Source organism: Eucyclogobius newberryi, unplaced genomic scaffold (genome assembly GCF_026437365.1).
Source record: "Eucyclogobius newberryi isolate DKJ021-1_F unplaced genomic scaffold, fEucNew1.0.hap1 SCAF_5, whole genome shotgun sequence".
Lineage (NCBI taxonomy): Eukaryota > Metazoa > Chordata > Actinopteri > Gobiiformes > Gobiidae > Eucyclogobius > Eucyclogobius newberryi.
Window position 1 is genome coordinate 10,529,066 of NW_027316167.1, and position 24,189 is coordinate 10,553,254.

General features: G+C 47.4%; 1 protein-coding gene across 1 annotated transcript; it reads right to left on the reverse strand.

Moving 5' to 3' along the window:
- Positions 1–1,537: 1,537 nt before the first annotated feature.
- On the reverse strand, positions 1,538–24,189 carry LOC140380701 (uncharacterized). The gene is made up of 10 exons (XM_072464617.1): positions 24,039–24,189; positions 22,305–22,488; positions 20,077–21,104; positions 18,772–18,987; positions 17,620–17,947; positions 13,266–13,399; positions 12,487–12,726; positions 11,375–11,536; positions 3,862–3,951; positions 1,538–1,897 (listed from the first exon to the last, which is right to left on the reverse strand). The coding sequence occupies exons 1-10, from the start codon at positions 24,081–24,083 to the stop codon at positions 1,718–1,720; spliced, it is 2,607 nt and encodes an 868-aa protein (XP_072320718.1). The 5' UTR covers positions 24,084–24,189; the 3' UTR covers positions 1,538–1,717.

Sequence of the window (24,189 nt, forward strand, 5' to 3'; positions counted from 1 at the left end):
AAAAACAAAACAAAGAAAACAATAAAGTAAAGTGACTAAGATTGTGGTGAGAACTTGCTGGAGCCGTTGGTGTGGTTAAGTGTCGAAACCTTTGTGGGCTGTGTCCAAAAGTACAGAAACCTCAAAGATCAAAACTGAAACTGCATTTTTCCCCTAAGTGTGTTTATAATGTATATAATAAAAGCCTAAACAAGGACACAATGTTGTGGATCTTCACTGATGAACATTTGCAAAAAATGAAAATATTGAGAAGAGATTTTGTCTGAATCAAAAGGTGGATTTCTTCACAAATGTGTCGAGGTGAAAAGATCTTTCCCTCACAAATACTCTAAGTGAAGACAGGAAACACATGATTGTACAGGCAGGAGGAGTCACCTCTGCAAAACCAGATTGAGCACGTTTGATTTGGTCTTTGAGATTAACTTTAATCAAAGCATTTATCATTAATTCTTGGCATTTCTTAACAAATCAAAGGCCAATTAAGCAAATATCTGGGAAAAACTTATATGTGACAAATAAATGATCATTCTTGTTATTAAAGCTACAGTTAAACAACATTTCTCCACAACATGCAACTTTACTGTCAGTGGCATTGTCTCTCCACAGACCTGACCTGTAACCTGGCCTGGTGGTGGGTAAGATAAATGCCCTTAAGCCTTACTGACACCACCAGAAAAGTCATAATGTGCACCTTTAAATGTTAATGTAAAATACAGTTTCATTTTGGTAATGTTGCTTTACTGTTTCATAAAGACTTGACCAAGACAAACTTCAACTTCATCCTTCAATTCTTCCTTCACTGGAGCAAACTGTCCGGAGCAGTGCGTCCCACAGTGCAGCGCTCAGGGACCCATCCCTCTGCTTGGAAATGCACCCTGGAAATTACATGCATTTCTACAAAGTTGACCAAACTGTAGATTGATGACATTGCAAAACACAGTAGATTTTTCACTTGTTGCTCGATTATAGCTACAAATTGACATCTGTAGTCCCTATTTATTGCATAATTAAGAAATAGATTTGTGTGTGGGGCTTTAACATTTATAACATTCTTAAAACACATTCACAAAAGTAAAATGTTCCTATTATGTCTCTTTTATTGTCCTGATGTCCTTTGAAAATGCTGGATCATGTAAGAGCATTAAGAAGTTGGAAGGAGCAGGGTCCATGTGGCAGTTTGTGTGTGTCCACAGCTGTCAGGTCACATGACTGTGAGCTGAACTGCAGAACGGCATGCTGGGAAACCATCTCGAGTCACTCCGCAATGCTTTGGCCAAATGAAATAGTTAGTACTCACCCAGGGAATTCAAAGAAGACATAACTTAACTTAAATGCGCTTTAACCTTGTCACATTTGTTTAATCAAATTAGTATTTTCATTGATTATTGCATGTTTGAGTAATCCTTTATTGTCCTGCAATCTGAAGAATACAAGTACAAAACCATAAAATACTAAAAGGAAGAACAGTATAAACAAACAATTAAAGCAATAAATCAGATAAATAAAATAACATCAATGAACATATTCAAATAAATCTACAGTACATCACTATTCCAACGGATTTAAAAAGTACTAAGTCAATAGAACAGAGGAATACAAGGCCAGCTCTGGTCTAAAACATGACACAACACATCCAAAAACAATGTAATAGTCTGTGCTTGTACCAGGGACCTTCACCTGAGCTTAAGAATGGTCCAAATGGAGAGGTCAAGGTTGACTAAAGCCACAGGAGGCCGTGCATCTGTCCGACGTACTCCTCGCTTTTAGATTTGTCGCTCTTCTCTGGAGTCGAGTCGTGTGGATTGTCTTTGTTTTGTCGTAGTTGATGTCGAATGTGCTTCGCGATTCTGTAACTCGCGGCTTGTCCTCCGGCCAAGTTCACCGCGTGAGGCCCGATCTGCGCAGGCACGAAGGAAAAGGGGGGATGAGAGTCAAATAATGAGGCAGGTGAGAAAAGAAACGTGCATCTCAGTGACTTCTATGCTAAAATGTGTAAGAATCAGAGTGACTTCTTTGCTAAAATGAGTGGCTTCTTGACTATAAATCAATAAAACATGTGTCTGACTTATGAAGCGATCTTTGATTTCATTCGCAGCTGGAAAATTCCCATGGGCGTTATTGGGGAATCGGGGAATTTATACTTCTGAATGTTAACTTGGAGTGATTTACAGAAGCCGGATTTCTGTAAATACACTTACAGTAAATATCTGCGCTTTGAAAACACTGAATAAACTACACATGAACATAGAAACCAGTATTTAGTTTCATGTGTAGTTTCATATGGTTAATGGGGCCTCGTTGTTGGGATTGGGCACTTATTGTATTCAATTAAATGTGTTGGAGGTTATATTATTTTAAAAAAAAACTACTACCTCCGAAACCCAGTGTCGATGGGGAGCCGGGGTTTCAGAGTGATACAAAATGTACACTGTTGCCAATGCCATAGCTATGAACAATTCAAAACTAAATAGTCTGTCCTTTGATGGGTCAAATGCCTCCAGATGTCGCCTATAAACAGGAAGTTAAACCCCATGAATAGAAAGATCTTCATGAATAAATGTGCCTTGTTTGAAATGGTCAACATCACATTTTCATGCTACAGCTGCCCTGGGGCTGGGGCTGTCAATCAGCCATTTTAAGTTGGAGTACCCCAAGGTTCTGTACTTGGGCCTATATTATATTCATTGTATATTGATGACTTGTCAAATGTTTAATACTTATGTGCAGACGATGCTGTGCTTTTTACAAAGGCAAAGTCTTACGTTGAACAGCAGCTATGACTTTTATTGATGAGTGGCTCAGAAAGTCATGTCTTCTGTTAAACTCAAAAAGACAGTTTATATATTTTCAAAATAGCCAGCAGTAAAGCCACCGTCAAATATGTTTTTAAAAGGAGAGGAGATTCACATTTTAGCTGCATTTAAATATCTTGGTCTGACTTTGGACTCCACTTTGTCTTTTAAAAAACATGTAAAAACACTTTGTAAATTTCAATATTCGTAATTTCAAACAAATAAGATCAGAAAACGCTTTTTCCACTGTACGTTTTTTTCCTCACACATTGAACATTGCATTACAAATTGGTCAAGGACACACCATTCTGCTTTAAAACCAATTGAACCGTTATACAAAAGAGGCTTAAAAATATTAGACGAAAACCTTACTCATATCATCATTGCCTTATACTTCAAAAATATTGCTATCTATGTTTTGACCATCAGCTTGTTGAATTTATAAAAGTGCACATGGTCGTTCTCCGCCACCTCTGAATGAGTTTATTAAATTCAGTGACAGAGAAACCAGAGCTTCTACTCAAGGTGATTGTGCAGTTACTTTGAGACGCAGCTGTCAGTCAACAAGTGCTGTCAGTCAAAGGCTCAGGAGCATGAGCCGCTCTGACAGGAAGCACATTTCAGACATCAAACACGGCTCAAGAGGAACCAGCTCTGTAATCATCGATGCTGAAGTGCTGTTTGGCTCTGGTGTTGTCATTTGTGTTGAATGTGGGTATAATATTTACTTTGTGTGTTCTTTAATATGCTCTGACCCGTTAAAATGAATAAATCTAAAGGGAAATCTAATATATATAAAAACATTCACAGAAAATCAGCAAATAGATGACGGTCATCTTCCTCTTTAGACCAGCAAGGAAAAACTTCAACTCCGAAATGTTTTGTCCAAACGTCACAATTGATCAGAGGTGAGATTATGGAAACCTCTGAACCTTTGTCGCTCCATTTATAAAGTTTAGAGAAGACATTTCACCTGAATTTGAGGTAAACAACTAATATTCTTCCCAGTTACAAGAACATTTTATGTCATAATGCAGCTCTATTTATGTGTGTGTATTACGCAGGCGACCTGGAGTGCGGTGTATTGTCCCATCAGATACAGAGGACAGCCCTCAGTCCACTGCAGACTCTCAGAGACACAGGGCCAGCCGTCCAGAACCTACAAACATGAGCACGTTACCTTCCTATGGACATGGAATAATCTTATCCGACACATTTATAACGGTCAATAATATGTCTTGTCTACATACTAACTAAATACAAAAACAAATACATTAAAACATAAAAGTTGTAGATAAAATGTATAAAAATATATATAATAACATTATAGGACATATTGGACCTTAACTCAAAATATGAAGCCTGTTTTCATGCTCTTTACTGTCATCTTCTGGAAACATTTGTCAATGCAACTTAGGGTGAATATTATGATTTTTTAATTCCCTAAAACATAATATTGGTAGATAAAATAAATTATATTTATAATATGAAAAACAAATCATATCTGATTTGGAATACAACTGTACATGTAGGTGGTAGCAGGGTGTAGCAAAGTATATATATAACTTACAATGTTCAATTCATTCTTTGAAAGACGATGTGAAGCAGCCAAGAAGAAATCTGAGGCTCTCTAGATGTAATTATTAAAAGTGTTTTATTGTTGCGTGGATGTTTCGTAACCGAGGCGTTGGTGACTTATTAACCCCTCCACTGCTGCTCACTTCTCATCTGCTTTCAGTCAAAACTGTGTCATCCCTGCATCTGTGTATGAGAATACAGAGGCCCTGAACTCATGCTTTCTTGACACTGTCAAAATGCTATAGACATTGCGGCTCCATTAAAGAATAGACGGCAAAAGCCTAAATCTAAGGCTGAGCCCTGGCTGAATGAAACAACCTGTGCTGCCAGACAGGATTGTAGAAGAGCCGAGCGAAAGTGGAAAAAAGACAAACTACAAGTCTCTTTTCAAATATTGAGGGACACAGTAATTACCAATGCACTGTGAAAGAGGCAAAACAACATTATCTGTCTGGTATTATCCTGTTGAATTCCCACAAACCTTGTGTTTTATTTAAAGTGATCAACTCTGCTCTGAATGCACCACAGACTGAGGCATCCCCGGCTGTGTGTGAAGACTTTCTTAACTTCTTCATTGATAAAGTCACCTCTACCAGAGCACTTATTTCACCTCCTGCCATTGACCCTTCAGTGTATGTCCCCTGCTCTGCTGGTCTGGACACGTTTGAGCCAGTGACCCTCCCCTTTGTGCAGGAGATTGTTGATCATTTGAAGCCCTCAGGTTCTCCAGGTGACACTGTCCCTCCCCGACTTTTTAAGGAGGCTTTTCAGACTGTTGGCCCATCTTTTATCACAGTTATTAATAGCAGTCTGACTTCTGGAGTGGTTCCTGTTCAATTTAAACATGCCGTTGTGCAACCCTTGTTAAAAAAACCCGGGCTGGATCCTACTGTTTTGGCAAATTTCAGGCCTATTTCTAAACTGCCCTTCCTTTCTAAAATCTTGGAAAAAATTGTCTATTCCCAGCTCATGGATTTTTTTAATGAACAAAATATTCTTGAGATTTTCCAATCTGGTTTTTAAAACCTTGCACAGCACCGAATCTGCGCTTTAAAGAGTTTTTAATGACATCTTTTTAGCTACTGACTCTGGTCACTGTGTTGTCCTTGTACTTTTACATTTGACTGCAGCATTTGATACAGTGGACCATGAAATCCTGATAGCTCACTTGGAGCAGTGGGTGGGCATCAGTGGCACTGCATTAGAATGGTTCAGGTCCTGTCACATGGAACATTCTGTGTCAGCCTGGCTGACTCTGTGTCCTCCATGGCTCCCCTCTCTTATGGGGTCCCGCAGGGCTCTGTGCTTGGCCCTCTTTTATTTTCTCTCTATCTACTCCCACTTGGCTCAATCCTCAGGAAACATGGCATCTCTTTTCATTGCTATGCAGATGACAGTCAGATCTATGTCCCCCTTAACAAATCTGACTCCTATAGTGTTATGCCATTGCTAGAGTGCCTAAAAGACATTAAAGCCTGGATGTCTCTGAACTTTTTTAATTTTAATGAAAAAAAGACTGAAGTCATGGTCTTTGGTGGGACTTCTGTGACCCCCATGGTTGACCTGGGTCCTCTAGCCCAGTATCAAAAAACTATCATGAGCAATCTGGGGGTGAAAGTCGACCCAGACCTTAAACTGGACAGCCAGATGAAAGCTGTGGTGAAGTCAAGCTTCTTCCAGTTGAGGCAGCTGGCAAAAATAAAACCAGTCCTTCAGAGACAACATTTTGAAACCGTAATCCACGCCTTTGTCATCACTCGGCTGGATTACTGCAATGCTCTCTACATGGGGGTTAGTGGGTCTATATGGGGGTTAGTGGGTCTATATGGGGGTTAGTGGGTCTACATGGGGGTTAGTGGGTCTACATGGGGGTTAGTGGGTCTATATGGGGGTTAGTGGGTCTACATGGGGGTTAGTGGGTCTACATGGGGGTTAGTGGGTCTATATGGGGGTTAGTGGGTCTATATGAGAGGCAACTGTTGTTGTGATTTTGGGCCTTACAAAAATAAATTGATTTGATTTGATTTGATTTGATATGGGGGTTAGTGGGTCCTCAATTGCTCGTCTCCAACTGGTCCAAAATGGTGCTGCCCGTCTTTTAACTGGAAGAAGAAAATATGAGCACATTTCGCCTATTTTAGCTTCACTCCACTGGCTGCCCGTTCATTTTAGGATTCATTTTAAAACTCTTTTATTTACTTTTAAAGCCTTAAATGGTCTTGCCCCTCCTTACCTCTCCGAGCTGCTACACCCCTACACTCCCAGCCGTTCCCTCAGGTCAGCTGACCAGCTACTCCTGGCAGTGTCACGGGCTAAAGGTCAGAGGTGAACAAGCCTTTGCAGTAAATGGTCACATTTATATAGCGCTTTTCTACCGTCAAGGTACTCAAAGCGCTTTACATCAAGGAACCAGTCACCCATTCACACACACATTCACACCCCAGATATACGCAGACACTGGGGGGCAAGTTGGGTTAAGTGTCTTGCCCAAGGACACAACGGCAGTATTCACATGAGGCAGCTGCGATCGCACCACCAACCTGCGGGCCAGTGGATCTGACCGCTCTGGGAGCGGGGAGTCGAACCGCCGACCTTTGGATCAGAAGACGAGCACTCTACCACTGAGCTACTGCAGTGGCAGCTCCAAAACTGTGGAACAAACTGCCACTCCTCATAAGAAAAGCCTTCTCACTGCCTCTTTTTAAATCGCTTCTAAAAACCCATCTGTTTTCTCTGGCTTTTAACTCCATGTAGTGTGTTGATTGTATGTTTTTTATGTGTTGGGAGGGCAGCACCTTTTTATTTATTTTATTTTCTTTATTTTTATTCCATTGATTTTAGTGTGTTTGTTTGATTTAATTTTCTATTTGATTTTGTTTTTATATCTTATTTTATTACTTTTATCCTATTTATGCCTCTGTAGTCTTTTACCTTGCTGTGAAGCACTTTGGAACCCTCTGGTTGTATAAATCGTGCTATATAAATCAAGTAGATTGGATTGGATTTACAATCTTGTGACAGTTCTTTTTCTTCCATTGCCTTGATGGAGAAACACTAATGACGAAACACATTCATGCAATAAAGAACCTACAAAGCGCCTCAGATTTCCTCTTGACTGTCTCATTATTCTGGTTTCAATTAATGATTCATTAAGACACAGAGCACCTGGTTCATGGTAAAGGAAAAAAAAGGTAATATAGTAGTAAATATCTATTTGACAAATAAAAATATATGGCTGTATATAGTATGTAACTCTTTTGATAGTTAAAGAAGTACTATGTAACTTTTCTGGTTATTGGTCCGTCACCTGCTCGTCTCCATGGAGATAACGTTGCGTCACTTTGAATGGTTTAATAACATGACATTAAACTTATCTCTAAAGTTTAATGTTATTCTGTGAAAACATTCAAGGCATTGCAATAAGCATGAAGACAAAGAGAAAAGTTACATAGTGCATCTTTAACAATCCCCTTGAAAATAACAATAAACATCCATCCATCCATCCATCCATCTTCTGCCGCTTTATCCGGGGCCGGGTCGCGGGGGCAGCAGTCTGAGCAGGGACTCCCAGACTTCCTTCTCCCCAGACACTTCCTCTAACTCCTCCGGGGGGATCCCGAGGCGTTCCCAGGCCAGCCGAGAGACATAGTCTCTCCAGCGTGTCCTGGGTCTTCCCCGGGGCCTCTTCCCGGTGGGACATGCCTGAAACACCTCCCGAGGGAGGCGCCCAGGAGGCATCCGGAACAGATGCCCGAGCCACCTCAGCTGGCTCCTCTCGACGTGGAGGAGCAGCGGCTCTACTCCGAGCTCCCCCCGTGTGGCCGAGCTCCTCACCTTATCTCTAAGGGAGCGCCCAGCCACCCGGCGGAGGAAACTCATTTCGACCGCTTGTATCCGCGATCTTGTTCTTTCGGTCACTACCCAAAGCTCATGACCATAGGTGAGGGTAGGAACGTAGACCGACCGGTAAATAGAGAGCTTTGCCTTTCGGCTCAGCTCCCTCTTTACCACAACGGTCCGATGCAGCGACTGCATCACTGCAGCCGCTGCACCGATCCGCCTGTCGATCTCACGCTCCATCCTTCCCTCACTGGTGAACAAGACCCCGAGATACTTGAACTCCTCCACTTGGGGCAAGGACACCCCACCCACCTGGAGAGGGCAAGCCACCTTTTTCCGGTCGAGAACCATGGCCTCGGATTTGGAGGTGCTGATTCTCATCCCAGCCGCTTCACACTCGGCTGCAAACCGTCCCAGTGCATGTTGCAGGTCCGGGTTTGATGGAGCCATCAGGACAACATCGTCTGCAAACAGCAGAGATGAGATCCTGTGGTCCCCAAACCGGACCCCCTCCGACCCCTGACTGCGCCTAGAACCGGTGACACAGGGCAGCCCTGGCGGAGTCCAACATGCACTGGGAACAGGTCTGACTTACTGCCGGCAATGCGAACACAGCTCCTGCTCCGGTCATACAGGGACCGGACAGCCCTGAGCAAAGGGCCCCGGACCCCGTACTCCCGGAGCACCCCCCAAAGGACACCCCGAGGGACACGGTCAAAAGCCTTCTCCAGATCCACAAAGCACATGTGGACTGGTTGGGCAAACTCCCATGAACCCTCGAGCACCCGATGGAGGGTATAGAGCTGGTCCAGTGTTCCACGACCGGGACGAAAACCACCCTGCTCCTCCTGAATCCGAGGTTCGACTATCGGTCGGATTCTCCTCTCCAGTACCTTGGAATAGACCTTACCCGGGAGGCTGAGGAGTGTGATCCCTCTGTAGTTGGAACACACCCTCCGGTCCCCCTTCTTGAACAGAGGGACCACCACCCCGGTCTGCCAGTCCAGAGGCACGGTCCCCGAACGCCACGCGATGTTGCAGAGACGTGTCAACCAAGACAGTCCTACAACATCCAGATACTTTAGGTACTCAGGGCGGATCTCATCCACCCCCGGAGCCCTGCCACCGAGGAGTTTGCGGACAACCTCAGTGACTTCAGCTTGGGTGATGGATGAGCCAGCCTCCGAGTCCCCGGTCTCTACTTCCTCTTCAGAAGACGTGACTGAGGGATTAAGGAGATCCTCAAAGTATTCCTTCCACCGTCCGACGACATCCTCAGTCGAGGTCAGCAGGCCTCCACCCGCACCGTAAACGGTGTTTGTGAGACACTGCTTCCCCTTCCTGAGGCGCCGGACGGTTTGCCAGAATTTCTTTGGTGCCGACCGATAGTCCTCCTCCATGGCCTCCCCGAACTCCTCCCAGGGCCGGGTTTTTGCCTCTGCGACAGCACGAGCCGCGGCTCGCTTGGCCTGCCGATACCCGTCGATGACCTCCGGAGACCTACAAGCCAGAGTGGCCTGATAGGCCTCCTTCTTTAGTCTGACGGCATCCCTTACTTCCGGTGTCCACCACCGGGTTCGGGGGTTGCCGCCACGACAGGCACCGGAGACCTTGCGACCACAGCTCCGAGCAGCCGCATCAACAATGGAGGCGGAGAACATGGTCCACTCGGACTCAATGTCCCCAGCCTCCCCCGGGACATGGGAGAAGCTCTCCCGGAGGTGCGAGTTGAATACCCTACTGACAGAGGGCTCCACTAGACGTTCCCAACAGACCCTCACAATGCGCTTGGGTCTGCCAAGTCTGTCCGGCTTCCTCCTCCGCCAGCGGATCCAACTCACCACCAGGTGGTGATCGGTTGACAACTCTGCCCCTCTCTTCACCCGAGTGTCCAAGACACGCGGCCGGAGGTCTGATGACACGACAACTAAGTCGATCATTGACCTCCGGCCTAGGGTGTCCTGGTGCCACGTGCACTGATGGACACCCTTGTGCTTGAACATGGTGTTCGTTATGGACAATCCGTGGCTAGCACAGAAGTCCAATAACTGAACACCGCTCGGGTTCAGATCGGGGAAGCCGTTCTTCCCGATCACCCCTCTCCAGGTGTCACTGTCATTGCCCACGTGGGCGTTGAAGTCCCCCAGTAGAACAACGGAGTCCCCGGTCGGTGCACTGTCCAGTACCCCTCCCAAGGACTCCAAGAAGGCCGGGTACTCTGCACTGCTGTTCGGCCCGTAGGCCGCCACAACAGTGAGAGACCTGTCCCCCACCCGAAGGCGGAGGGACGCGACCCTCTCGTTCACCGGGGTAAACTCCAACACGTGGCGGCTGAGCTGAGGGGCTATCAGCAAGCCCACACCAGCCCGCCGCCTCTCCCCGCGGGCAACACCAGAGAAGTGGAGCGTCCAGCCCCTCTCGAGGAGATGGGTTCCAGAGCCCAAACTGTGCGTGGAGGTGAGGCCGACTATATCTAGTCGGTATCGCTCAACCTCCCGCACAAGCTCAGGCTCTTTCCCCCCCAGCGAGGTGACATTCCATGTCCCCAGAGTTGGTCTCTGTGTCTGGAGATCTGGTCGCCGAGGCCCCTGCCGTCGACTGCCGCCCAGATCTCTCTGCACCGGCCCCTTATGGATCCTCCTGCGGGTGGTGGGCCCACGGGAGGGCGGCCCCACGTCGCTCTTTCGGGCTGTGCCCGGCCGGGCCCCGTGGGGTAAGACCCGGCCACCAGGCGCTCGCCATGGAGCACCCATCCCAGGCCTGGCTCCAGGATGGGGCCCCGGTGACGCCGATCCGGGCGACGTGAACTGCCTTGATTGTGTCGTCGTCATAAGAGGCTTCTGAACCGATCTTTGTCTGACCCGTCACCTAGGACCTGTTTGCCTTGGGAGACCCTACCAGGGGCATGAAGCCCCCGACAACATAGCTCCCGGGATCATTCGGGCACTCAAACCCCTCCACCACGTTAAGGTGTCGGTTCAAGGAGGAGAACAATAAACATTACCGCTGTTATACCATATCATCCCCTGTGTGCAGTTTTGATTGACAATTACCTTGGTAACAATAAACATTACCAAGGTAATTGTCAATCAAAACTGCACACAGGGGATGATATGGTATAATAAAACTTAATAAAAAGGTGTCACTGTATTCTCTCCCCTGACCTGGATGGGAAACTCTCTCATGACGTCAGACAGCAGAGGGTCTTGCTTCACGTCCAGTTTGCAGCCTGTGGCGAGCCAGATCACGTCACCACTCCACTGCCCCCTGCTGGTGAGAGAGAGGGACCACGCCTGGGTTCTGTAGCACCAGGAAGCTTCAGTCACCTGTAGAAGGGAAATAAAAGACAGTGAATATATGATATATAAGTCTGAGTTTAGAACTGGAGTCATATAAGAAATGTATGGACTAATGAGCGAAGAAGGAAAGCTGGCTTTTGTTGGGATTAATGGTATTTTTAATGTATAATTAACTTCATTCAGTGCCCTGTTTAAATGTTTTAAATAGATCCTTGTTGTAATCAAATGTTTTTGTCTGTTATCTTTGCAGGAACAACATATCTAGGGATGGGCCATACATCAGTTTCCCAGATATTTTGAAAGTGTTTTGTGTGCTCATGTGTCATTCCCTGGTCCTGGCTAAACTCACATCTGTGCTGGACCCTGAGTGTCGCCCCCTGCAGGACGCTCTTTCAGCTCTGGAGAGCAGCTCCAGTGACAGATCCTCACTAAGTGAAGAAGAGTCGCAGACTCTGCAATGACCACTGTTAGCCCTGTGTCATCCACATGTCGTAACCATGTGCAAAACTGTAACATAATGTGTACAATCCACTGAAGTCACTTTATCTGACAATTTATTCCTGTCCATATCTTGCAGTCCTGATTATGCCTTATCCTACATATTATGCTTTATCCTACATCATTTGTAGCCTCATATTTTGCACAGTCTGTTTCTATTTCTATTTCTTTCAAAAAATATGGCATATTCCAGATTTATACATTTTGTTATTATTTTATATAAAAGTTAAAAGTACATTTTTAAAACTAAAACTAAACATACATTTGGGGGCACTGCAACAGAATTCAAAATCATAATATTGGAATTGGCAAATATCAGTTATCGCCCACATTAGCGAGACAACTATTGGATAAATCAGCTCATATCAGATCATCATAAAGATATAAATGAAACACTAATGTAAGATTGTAGTAAACAGCTTTTGCTTCATGTCCAAAGAATCCCACGCTCATGAGTCAGTCTTATGGGGGAGACTTACTTCACAGTAGGTCCTGACGTGCACCCGTCCCGCCTGAATGAAAGGCTGCAGGTGGGTGTAGGCCTCGGGTGTCACTGCTCCTCCTTTCCGTGCCTGTCGGATCATGGCCAGGCGTCTGTGGAGGCTTTTCTCGCTGTAAAACTGACAGAGAAACGCCCGGCCGTCCATCTGAATGCCGTGCTCCACGTGAGAGTACCGGCCCACCAGGCTCTCCACGTCGCCCACGTCGAACTGCTTCAACTGCAATGTCAAACCAGAGCATTTAGTAAAGAGTGCAGAGTGTTCCTTGGACATTGAGTTTGTTTATGGTCTGGTTTGGATTTCTGGGATTCATAAATGGAACTTGGATCTTGGCTCCACTTGCTTCTTTCTTTCATTCATTCCTGTTTAGTTTTCATCAAAATATCAGTACTTTTAGTTTGAATCAGCAAAAATATGACAAAGACAAAAATTATGGAAAATTATATTGTCAAAAAGAACACTGCCTTGGACCTCAAGGGTTAAATTAAATCTACACGAATAATAACTTTTTTACAATATCATGGTCTGCAATAAATTCAACATTCTACACAAAAGAGGCAAACCATTTAGAATCCGGTTTAATAGCATTTATTTTAGTAGTTTAAAATGTGTTAATTTCACATCCATATTGTCAATAAACGGTATCATGATTTATAAACCTATAAATACTGAAGAAGGAACAACTTTTATAATGTGGTACAAACAATTACCAAGTGAAACCCCTTTAATCCTGACAGTTTATTTCCACTTCTTCTTACCTGCAGGTGCTTCCTCATGACCCAGGTGACGTGACTGGCCCCCTGCTGGAGGGCGATGGAAACGACATGTGCGCTGGTCAGTCCTCCTCCTACAACCATCACCCTCTGCCCCTCTGAGCACACCACACACTGCCCTAACAACACACACACACCACATCACATGTAAGCCACACAATCATTACTATTTAAAGAATGTAACTTACTTGCTAAATCAACCAAAATTACTTTACTGATTCGTCCCAGAATCAGGTTGATTTGACTGACAATAAATGAGCTTTCTCTGTGTTTAATATGCTGGAGCTTGATTTATATCCAGCTTGGTCCTGTTCTAGTCCTTGTTTTCCTCATAAGAAAATGAATAAAATAAAAATAGTTTTGCTATAGACCTGAGTTAGATCTGGTGGTACTCGGGAAGCCAAATCTTTTCTTTGGGGGTATTTGGAGTAAAAGATAGATTTGGGTTTACTCTTGGTTTAGTCCCAGTTTAGATGCAGTAAATGGTAAAAGTACCTTAACGTGGTGGAGGGGTTTGAGTGCCCGAATGATCCCGGGAGCTATGTTGTCGGGGGCTTCATGCCCCTGGTAGGGTCTCCCAAGGCAAACAGGTCCTAGGTGACGGGTCAGACAAAGATCGGTTCAGAAGCCCCCTATGATGACAACACTATCAAGGCAGTTCACGTCGCCCGGATCGGCGTCACCGGGGCCCCATCCTGGAGCCAGGCCTGGGATGGGTGCTCCATGGCGAGCGCCTGGTGGCCGGGTCTTACCCCACGGGGCCCGGCCGGGCACAGCCCGAAAGAGCGACGTGGGGCCGCCCTCCCGTGGGCCCACCACCTGCAGGAGGATCCATAAGGGGCCGGTGCAGAGAGATCTGGGCGGCAGTCGACGGCAGGGGCCTCGGCGACCAGATCTCCAGACACAGAGACTAACTCTGGGGACATGGAATGTCACCTCGCTGGGGGGGAAAGAGCCTGAGCTTGTGCGGGAGGTTGAGCGATACCGACTAGATATAGTCGGCCTCACCTCCACGCACAGTTTGGGCTCTGGAACCCATCTCCTCGAGAGGGGCTGGACGCTCCACTTCTCTGGTGTTGCCCGCGGGGAGAGGCGGCGGGCTGGTGTGGGCTTGCTGATAGCCCCTCAGCTCAGCCGCCACGTGTTGGAGTTTACCCCGGTGAACGAGAGGGTCGCGTCCCTCCGCCTTCGGATGGGGGACAGGTCTCTCACTGTTGTGGCGGCCTACGGGCCGAACAGCAGTGCAGAGTACCCGGCCTTCTTGGAGTCCTTGGGAGGAGTACTGGACAGTGCACCGACCGGGGACTCCGTTGTTCTACTGGGGGACTTCAACGTCCACGTGACACCTGGAGAGGGGTGATCGGGAAGAACGGCTTCCCCGATCTGAACCCGAGCGGTGTTCAGTTATTGGACTTCTGTGCTAGCCACGGATTGTCCATAACGAACACCATGTTCAAGCACAAGGGTGTCCATCAGTGCACATGGCACCAGGACACCCTAGGCCGGAGGTCAATGATCGACTTTGTTGTCGTGTCATCAGACCTCCGGCCGCGTGTCTTGGACACTCGGGTGAAGAGAGGGGCAGAGTTGTCAACCGATCACCACCTGGTGGTGAGTTGGATCCGCTGGCGGAGGAGGAAGCCGGACAGACTTGGCAGACCCAAGCGCATTGTGAGGGTCTGTTGGGAACGTCTAGTGGAGCCCTCTGTCAGTAGGGTATTCAACTCGCACCTCCGGGAGAGCTTCTCCCATGTCCCGGGGGAGGCTGGGGACATTGAGTCTGAGTGGACCATGTTCTCCGCCTCCATTGTTGATACGGCTGCTCGGAGCTGTGGTCGCAAGGTCTCCGGTGCCTGTCGTGGCGGCAACCCCCGAACCCGGTGGTGGACACCGGAAGTAAGGGATGCCGTCAGACTGAAGAAGGAGGCCTATCAGGCCACTCTGGCTTGTAGGTCTCCGGAGGTCATCGACGGGTATCGGCAGGCCAAGCGAGCCGCGGCTCGTGCTGTCGCAGAGGCAAAAACCCGGGCCTGGGAGGAGTTTGGGGAGGCCATGGAGGAGGACTATCGGTCGGCACCAAAGAAATTCTGGCAAACCGTCCGGCGCCTCAGGAGGGGGAAGCAGTGTCTCACAAATACCGTTTACGGTGCGGGTGGAGGCCTGCTGACCTCGACTGGGGATGTCGTCGGACGGTGGAAGGAATACTTTGAGGATCTCCTTAATCCCTCAGTCACGTCTTCCGAAGAGGAAGTAGAGACCGGGGACTCGGAAGCTGGCTCATCCATCACCCAAGCTGAAGTCACTGAGGTTGTTCGCAAACTCCTCGGTGGCAGGGCTCCGGGGGTGGATGAGATCCGCCCTGAGTACCTAAAGTATCTGGATGTTGTAGGACTGTCTTGGTTGACACGTCTCTGCAACATCGCGTGGCGTTCGGGGACCGTGCCTCTGGACTGGCAGACCGGGGTGGTGGTCCCTCTGTTCAAGAAGGGGGACCGGAGGGTGTGTTCCAACTACAGAGGGATCACACTCCTCAGCCTCCCGGGTAAGGTCTATTCCAAGGTACTGGAGAGGAGAATCCGACCGATAGTCGAACCTCGGATTCAGGAGGAGCAGAGTGGTTTTCGTCCCGGTCGTGGAACACTGGACCAGCTCTATACCCTCCATCGGGTGCTCGAGGGTTCATGGGAGTTTGCCCAACCAGTCCACATGTGCTTTGTGGATCTGGAGAAGGCTTTCGACCAAGTCCCTCGGGGTGTCCTTTGGGGGGTGCTCCGGGAGTACGGGGTCCGGGGCCCTTTGCTCAGGGCTGTCCGGTCCCTGTATGACCGGAGCAGGAGCTGTGTTCGCATTGCCGGCAGTAAGTCAGACCTGTTCCCAGTGCATGTTGGACTCCGCCAGGGCTGCCCTGTGTCACCGGTTCTGTTCATAATTTTTATGGACAGAATTTCTAGGCGCAGTCAGGGGTCGGAGGGTGTCCGGTTTGGGGACCACAGGATCTCATCTCTGCTGTTTGCAGACAATGTTGTCCTGATGGCTCCATCAAACCCGGACCTGCAACATGCACTGGGACGGTTTGCAGCCAAGTGTGAAGCGGCTGGGATGAGAATCAGCACCTCTAAATCCGAGGCCATGGTTCTCGACCGGAAAAAGGTGGCTTGCCCTCTTCAGGTGGGTGGGGTGTCCTTGCCCCAAGTGGAGGAGTTCAAGTATCTCGGGGTCTTGTTCACGAGTGAGGGAAGGATGGAGCGTGAGATCGACAGGCGGATCGGTGCAGCGGCTGCAGTGATGCAGTCGCTGCATCGGACCGTTGTGGTAAAGAGGGAGCTGAGCCGAAAGGCAAAGCTCTCTATTTACCGGTCGGTCTACGTTCCTACCCTCACCTATGGTCATGAGCTTTGGGTAGTGACCGAAAGAACAAGATCGCGGATACAAGCGGTCGAAATGAGTTTCCTCCGCCGTGTGGCTGGGCGCTCCCTTAGAGATAAGGTGAGGAGCTCGGCCACACGGGGGGAGCTCGGAGTAGAGCCGCTGCTCCTCCACGTCGAGAGGAGCCAGCTGAGGTGGCTCGGGCATCTGTTCCGGATGCCTCCTGGGCGCCTCCCTCGGGAGGTGTTTCAGGCATGTCCCACCGGGAAGAGGCCCCGGGGAAGACCCAGGACACGCTGGAGAGACTATGTCTCTCGGCTGGCCTGGGAACGCCTCGGGATCCCCCCGGAGGAGTTAGAGGAAGTGTCTGGGGAGAAGGAAGTCTGGGAGTCCCTGCTCAGACTGCTGCCCCCGCGACCCGGCCCCGGATAAAGCGGCAGAAAATGGATGGATGGATGGATGGAAATGGTAAAAGTGTGAACACGACCTGAGACTAAACCAGAGCTAGAAAAGGACCAAACATCATAGCTAGTCTAGGCACAAACCAGGCCCAAACCAAGCCTAAACCAAGCCTAAACCAGGCCGCAAACCAGTTCAAATCAGGGCCCAAAACAGGCCCAAACCAAGCCTAAACCAGGCCCCAAACCAGACTCAACCCAAGCCTAAACCAGGCCTAACCCAGGCCCCAACCCAGGCCCCAAACCAACCCAAACCAGACCGCAAATCAGTTCAAACCAGTTCAAACCAGGCCCAAACCAAGCCTAAACCAGGCCGCAAATCAGTTCAAACCAGTTCAAACCAGGCCCCGAACCAGTTCAAACCAGGCCCCAAAACAGGCCCCAAAACAGGCCCAAACCAAGCCTAAACCAGGCTGCAAACCAGACCCAAACCAAGCCTACACCAGGCCGCAAATAGGTTCAAACCAATTCAAACCAGGCCCAAACCAAGCCTGAACACACCCCTCTGGCCTCACCTTGTGCCTGTGCAGTCAGACTCAGAGGCAGGTGGTGCATCAGGCGGACGGTGTGCTGCAGCGCCCCCTCTGGGTAATTCTCCCCAATCGCAGACACCCAGGACGGGATGTTGGCCATCTGCGCCCGGGTTGGCCCTGTTGCCATGACAACACGGCGGGCCCTGAGCTCGGAGCCGTCCTGGAGTCCCACTCTGAAGTGCTCGACCCTCCTCTGCGCTCCGGAGTCTGTGCTGCTGCCCCCTTCAGGCTGCTGCTGCTCCTGCACCACCGGGACGATGGACTGCACCGTGGCCTTGAGCAGCAGAGAGTCCAGGCTGTAACGCTCCACCTGAAATTCACACATTAACCACTTAACAGAACAAAGCGTGATACTGGAGACAAACATGACTCTAAAATGTCAGTTTATTTCAATAATGAACTGACATTAGATCTACTGTACATACTAAGGATCAAAACGCTTTAAAACAGAAAGCAACATTGAAATTCCATGGTAGAAAGGTCAATGAAGGTTCTACTATATTACAAAAGGTAAAACTAATAGCATTTTCTAAACTCAAAATTGTATTTGATCCTCACAAAAACAATTGTTTTGTGATTGTGTTTTATATCTGTAGATTAAGTGAATAATTACTGTCAGGTCAACAATTCTGTAACTGGTTAAATTTTGATTGTGCCTCCATCAGAAGTGTTGTGTCAAATCCCCAAATCCACCTTTTCAATCCCAATTTCTCCATTGAAATCACATTATGTTCCACTTCATTTTAGCTCCATTTTGGAATGTTGTTTTCTTGTTCTATGGTGGAACTTTAAAAAAAATAATTTAGCAAATTTACAGTTTACTGCTTAATCATTATTTTAGTTTTGATTCTTTTTTACTTAAAAAAAAACAAACCTAAACAATATGAAATGCATTAGGTCATCTTTTTTGTTGATAAAAATTCAAATGTGCAGTATATATTAGAAAACAACACATTAGAAAAAAAAACAACCACAATTATAGAGAAACGTAACATTACAGTAAAAGTCCAAACTGAATTAGTAGTTTTATCAAATCCAAAGACATAACACACAAAGGCCATGCCAACCTTCTTCACAGCGACGTCACATGTCACACTCTTTGGTTAATGCAGAGACCTCTGATCCGACTTTGACCTGGTTTTGAAAAAAGTCCACGCTGAGTTTGGTCCCGGGCAGACTGAAGCTCGGACTCTTCTTCAGTGTGGACGAAACATTCAGGCGCCTCTGCTCCTTCTTCCCCAGCCGCATGTCGTTGAAATAAGCGTTTTCGTCCAGAATATAAACCTGATCTGGGAGACTGTGGAGCTCAGAGGAACGGCCAGACTGAGCCACAAAGTCCTGTAAAGCTTTCTGTGGAGAGACATAATAAGAATGAATCCAGTGCATCAGGACAACATCTGCAAACAGCAGAGATCCTGTGGTCCCCAAACACCCTCCGACCCCTGACTGTGACCAGACATGCTGTCAATAAAAATAATGAACGGAAGAAGAGCAGCACTGAGGAGTCCACCATGCACTGGGAACACGTCTGACTAACTGCAATGAACACAGCTCCTGCTCCGGTCATACAGGGACTGAACAGCCCTGAGCAAAGGGCACGGGAGGAGCTCAGAGTAGAGCTGCTGCTCCTCTATGTGAGGAGCTCAGAGTAGAGCTGCTGCTCCTCTATGTGAGGAGCTCAGAGTAGAGCTGCTGCTCCTCTATGTGAGGAGCTCAGAGTAGAGCTGGTGCTCCTCTATGTGAGGAGCTCAGAGTAGAGCTGCTGCTCCACTATGTGAGGAGCTCAGAGTAGAGCTGCTGCTCCACTATGTGAGGAGCTCAGAGTAGAGCTGCTGCTCCTCTATGTGAGGAGCTCAGAGTAGAGCTGCTGCTCCTCTATGTGAGGAGCTCACAGTAGAGCTGCTGCTCCTCTATGTGAGGAGCTCAGAGTAGAGCTGCTGCTCCACTATGTGAGGAGCTCAGAGTAGAGCTGCTGCTCCTCTATGTGAGGAGCTCAGAGTAGAGCTGCTGCTCCACTATGTGAGGAGCTCAGAGTAGAGCTGCTGCTCCTCTATGTGAGGAGCTCAGAGTAGAGCTGCTGCTCCACTATGTGAGGAGCTCAGAGTAGAGCTGCTGCTCCACTATGTGAGGAGCTCAGAGTAGAGCTGCTGCTCCACTATGTGAGGAGCTCAGAGTAGAGCTGCTGCTCCACTATGTGAGGAGCTCAGAGTAGAGCTGCTGCTCCACTATGTGAGGAGCTCAGAGTAGAGCTCGGGCATCACCATCTCATTACTAACAGGCTGATCACTCAAGTGCTTTAGTTGTTTTCCTTTCAAACATGATTCTATTTAGAAATATTACATACATTATCAAAGCTATGGTGTCCAAAATGTTGAATGTAATATTTAAAAAGTTACAGTTAAATACATGAACATACTTTTAAACGTAAAAGAAACTGACCTTGTGGAACGGGTCCGTGTGCACCAGAGCGTGGGAGCGAAGGTGAGGGATGTTTAGAGCCACAAACTGCCCCTCCCACAGAGCGGCCCAGCGCCCGTACGAGTCCACCACACAGAGCCCGGTCCTGGGGCACAGCGAGGCGTCTGAGGGGCCCGGAGGAGCTGTGCCCCCCGGGGGAGCTGCTGTTCCCGGAGGAGCTGTGCCCGGAGGAGCTGCTGTGCCCCCCGGGGGAGCTGTGCCCCCCGGAGGAGCTGTGCCTGGAGCTGCTGTGCCCCCCGGGGGAGCTGTGCCCGGAGGAGCTGCTGTTCCCGGAGGAGCTGTGCCCCTCGGAGGAGCTGTGCCCCTCGGAGCTGCGCCCGGAGGAGCTGCGCCCGGAGGAGCTGCGCCCGGAGGAGCTGTGCCTGGAGGAGCTGTGCCCGGAGGAGCTGCTGCGCCCGGAGGAGCTGTGCCTGGAGGAGCTGCGCCCGGAGGAGCTGTGCCCGGAGGAGCTGCTGTGCCCCCCGGGGGAGCTGTGCCCCCCGGAGGAGCTGTGCCTGGAGCTGCTGTGCCCCCCGGGGGAGCTGTGCCCGGAGGAGCTGCTGTTCCCGGAGGAGCTGTGCCCCCCGGAGGAGCTGTACCCGGAGGAGCTGCGCCCGGAGGAGCTGCGCCCGGAGGAGCTGCGCCCGGAGGAGCTGTGCCTGGAGGAGCTGCGCCCGGAGGAGCTGTGCCTGGAGGAGCTGTGCCTGGAGGAGCTGTGCCCGGAGGAGCTGTGCCCGGAGGAGCTGCTGCGCCCGGAGGAGCTGCTGCGCCCGGAGGAGCTGTGCCTGGAGGAGCTGTGCCTGGAGGAGCTGTGCCCGGAGGAGCTGCTGTGCCTGGAGGAGCTGTGCCTGGAGGAGCTGTGCCCGGAGGAGCTGCTGCGCCCGGAGGAGCTGCGCCTGGAGGAGCTGTGCCCGGAGGAGCTGTGCTCGGAGGAGCTGCTCCCGGAGGAGCTGTGCCTGGAGGAGCTGTGCCCGGAGGAGCTGCTGCGCCCGGAGGGTCCACGACAGCAGCTGTTAGGACATTAAGAAGAAAACTAAAATATTTCCTACTTCTTAACCCCAAACCTTGAATAAACAACAGCTCAAACAGTTGTAGAAAAGCCTGACAAAACAGAGGAAAACTGTGGATTTGGTGATGTCCAACTACAAAAACCTGATCCAGCCACACTTTTGACATGATGATCTAAAACAAATGTTAGACATAATCTTTTTCCATTTCATTGTTTTGTGTTCAAACAAAACAAAGGATTCTGGGCTTTAAAATGCACAGATTAGTCCAATTCACTAAAACAGTAGTTAACATACGATTTCGACACTTTATGTTGGTTTGACATGGGCAGCAGACACTCCCATAACCGTTACCTAGCAACCCTGTAAACAAGAGCACTTTTACACTGACAGTTGTATCTGTGTGTGAGAGTCGCAGCAATGTCAAACTCTGGCCCCTAAACTGCAGGATGTGACCTGTCCGTCCCAGAGAGTGAGACACACCATCACTGAAATGAAATGGTTAATTTACGCGAGTACTCAAACCGTATGTCCCTCCAAAAATGTGACTTACGCAGATAATACACAATGTTTATTCAATTTTATTCAATTTTTTTTTAACTACCGATGTTATTGGTTTTCCAGCAGTTGAAAAAAAAAATATGATTCATATAATATTCAATTATTGCATGAATTTGGATGTAATATTAACTCTGGTCTCTCTCTCTTTTTAATTTTTTTATCACGACTTTATAATGTACACTATTTGTTAAACAGGAAATTTGTCTCCATTCTTTATTTCATAGTATTGTACTGATATTGCAAGTGTCCACTAGATGTCGACAAAAAGCACATACATCAGTAGAAAAGCTAAATAAACGTGAACATTGTCTGTGCTTTTAAATGTAGCCATGTTTTAATTGCAATGCTTTTAATTAGATCAGGGGAGTCCGAACTTTTCTCACAGAGGGCCACATTTTGAAACTTACACGGAGCAAAGGGCCACAGACAACCCGACAACGAAGTGGACGTTCGAAATGTTGCATTTGACATGGTTTCGATGAGCCTCCACACCTTTAATAAGACTTTAACAAGGAACATTAATATTAGGTCGGTATAACATAAACAAGTTTTCCCAATTTTACTGTAAAAAGTACTTTTTCTCGTTTGCGCCAACTCAGCAGGAAGTCCGTACAGAATACCCCGTGTATTGGTGAAACGCACCACTTTTTGCCCTGCTCTTCCTCCTGCCTCTGCCATTGTTTTTGGAGAGTCTGTGCGTCTCCAAACTCGGGTCGGTCTGTGGAGCGCTCTGCCCCGTGTGAGGTGAGGCGCCTGGGCCGGAGAGCAGCGTGGAGAGGGTCAGAGCGTGAGGTCCAGATCCCACGATCAGCACGTCCAAAATCATCTGCACAACACAGACACATAATAATAATAATAATAATAATAATAATAATAATAATAATAATAATAATAATAATAATAATAATAATAATAATAATAACTTTTATTTATATAGCGCTTTTCAGTGACCCAAAGACGCTGAACATAATAAAAAAGGGGGGGGGTATTTACAGACAGGGGGGACAGCACGTACAATGCACAATAATATACAGATAAAATGAACAAGACAGAAGAAGTAGAGAGAAAAAGATGGGGATGTAACAGGGGGTAGAAGAGTAGGCAATGGGGTAGAGGAGGCTAGGGGTAGGGGAGGTCATAGGCTTGGGTGAAGAGGTATGTTTTTAGGCGGGATTTGAATGTTGTGAGTGAGGGAGAGTGGCGGACAGGTTGGGGGAGGGAGTTCCAGAGTCGGGGTGCTGTTCGGGAGAATGCTCTGTCGCCAAAACTTTTGAGTCGGGATGTTGGTGCAGTCAGGGTGAGAGAGGAGGAGGATCGGAGAGCTCGGGAGGGGCGGTGGGGGATGAGGAGGTCAGACAGGTAGGGGGGGGCAAGGTGGTGAAGAGCTTTGAAGGTGAGGAGGAGTATTTTGACTCACACTGTTCATGACCACAACACAGGTTTTATCAGTGATGAATTACACTGCAGTTACATACAGTGGATTAATAATCATGTATTTATGTATTATTTGTTTGGTTTATGCCATGTCTGAAGAAAACGCCACCTGAATCAGACCGATCTTCATTGGTTTGACTTATCCCTTTGTGACATATTGTGCTCACAGATTTATTTATTCAAACTTGCAGAGAAGAAACTAATTGACACAGAGTAATAATCATTTTTGCAAATAAAAGTGGACAAGATTATTTTAAAAAAGCACACATTCATGACCTCCTGCTTATGTCGCTTATGTTTCCTGCAAACAAATTTCCCTCAAAAAATGTTGAATACAGACACAACAAATACACAGGGAAAGTTTATAGTTACATTATTAGAAACACATTTCGATATTTGTGTTTCTTTTGTATATTTCATAAATGGACATGTTGATCAAATGAGTTATAAATTTGAACCTCTACATTTTTTATTTTAGCTTTTCACCAATTGATAATTCACTTCTTGTGAATTATCTAATTGTTTTTTTCAGCTTTTGTAAATTAGAATATAAAATGTACATTTTTCATTTTTATTCATATTAATAGAACATCTTTAGCTCCAAAAGTATAACAGGCAGAATGTTAAAATAACTTTTATAGGAAAACATTCTGAAATATTAAGTCATTTACAATTTTGAGATAATTAGATTTATTTATTTAATTTATCTGTCATTTTTTTAAAAACAATATTTATGCAGCTGTGAAGTTTTGCAGGAGGAAAAATATTACCAGCATTTTGTCATTGTTCATTTTTGTAATTTTTGAATGGACCTACTTTAGATCTTTGTTTTTGTTGCAGATTTAGGTGATTTAGTCAGGTTAAGATCTGAGTCAGACTTGGTTTAGTCCTGATATAGTCCAAATCATCTGAATATAAAATAAAAAGTGTTTAGTGACTCACCTCTGTGTCAGTTTGTTGCTGTTGAATTATGCTTTCTTGGACCATTTCTCCCTGTAGTGGACTCAACCAAGACTGTGCATCCAGGGGTAAAACCAGGACTAAAACAGGATCAAACTGGGTCTCAACCAGGACTCAAACAAGACTAAAACAT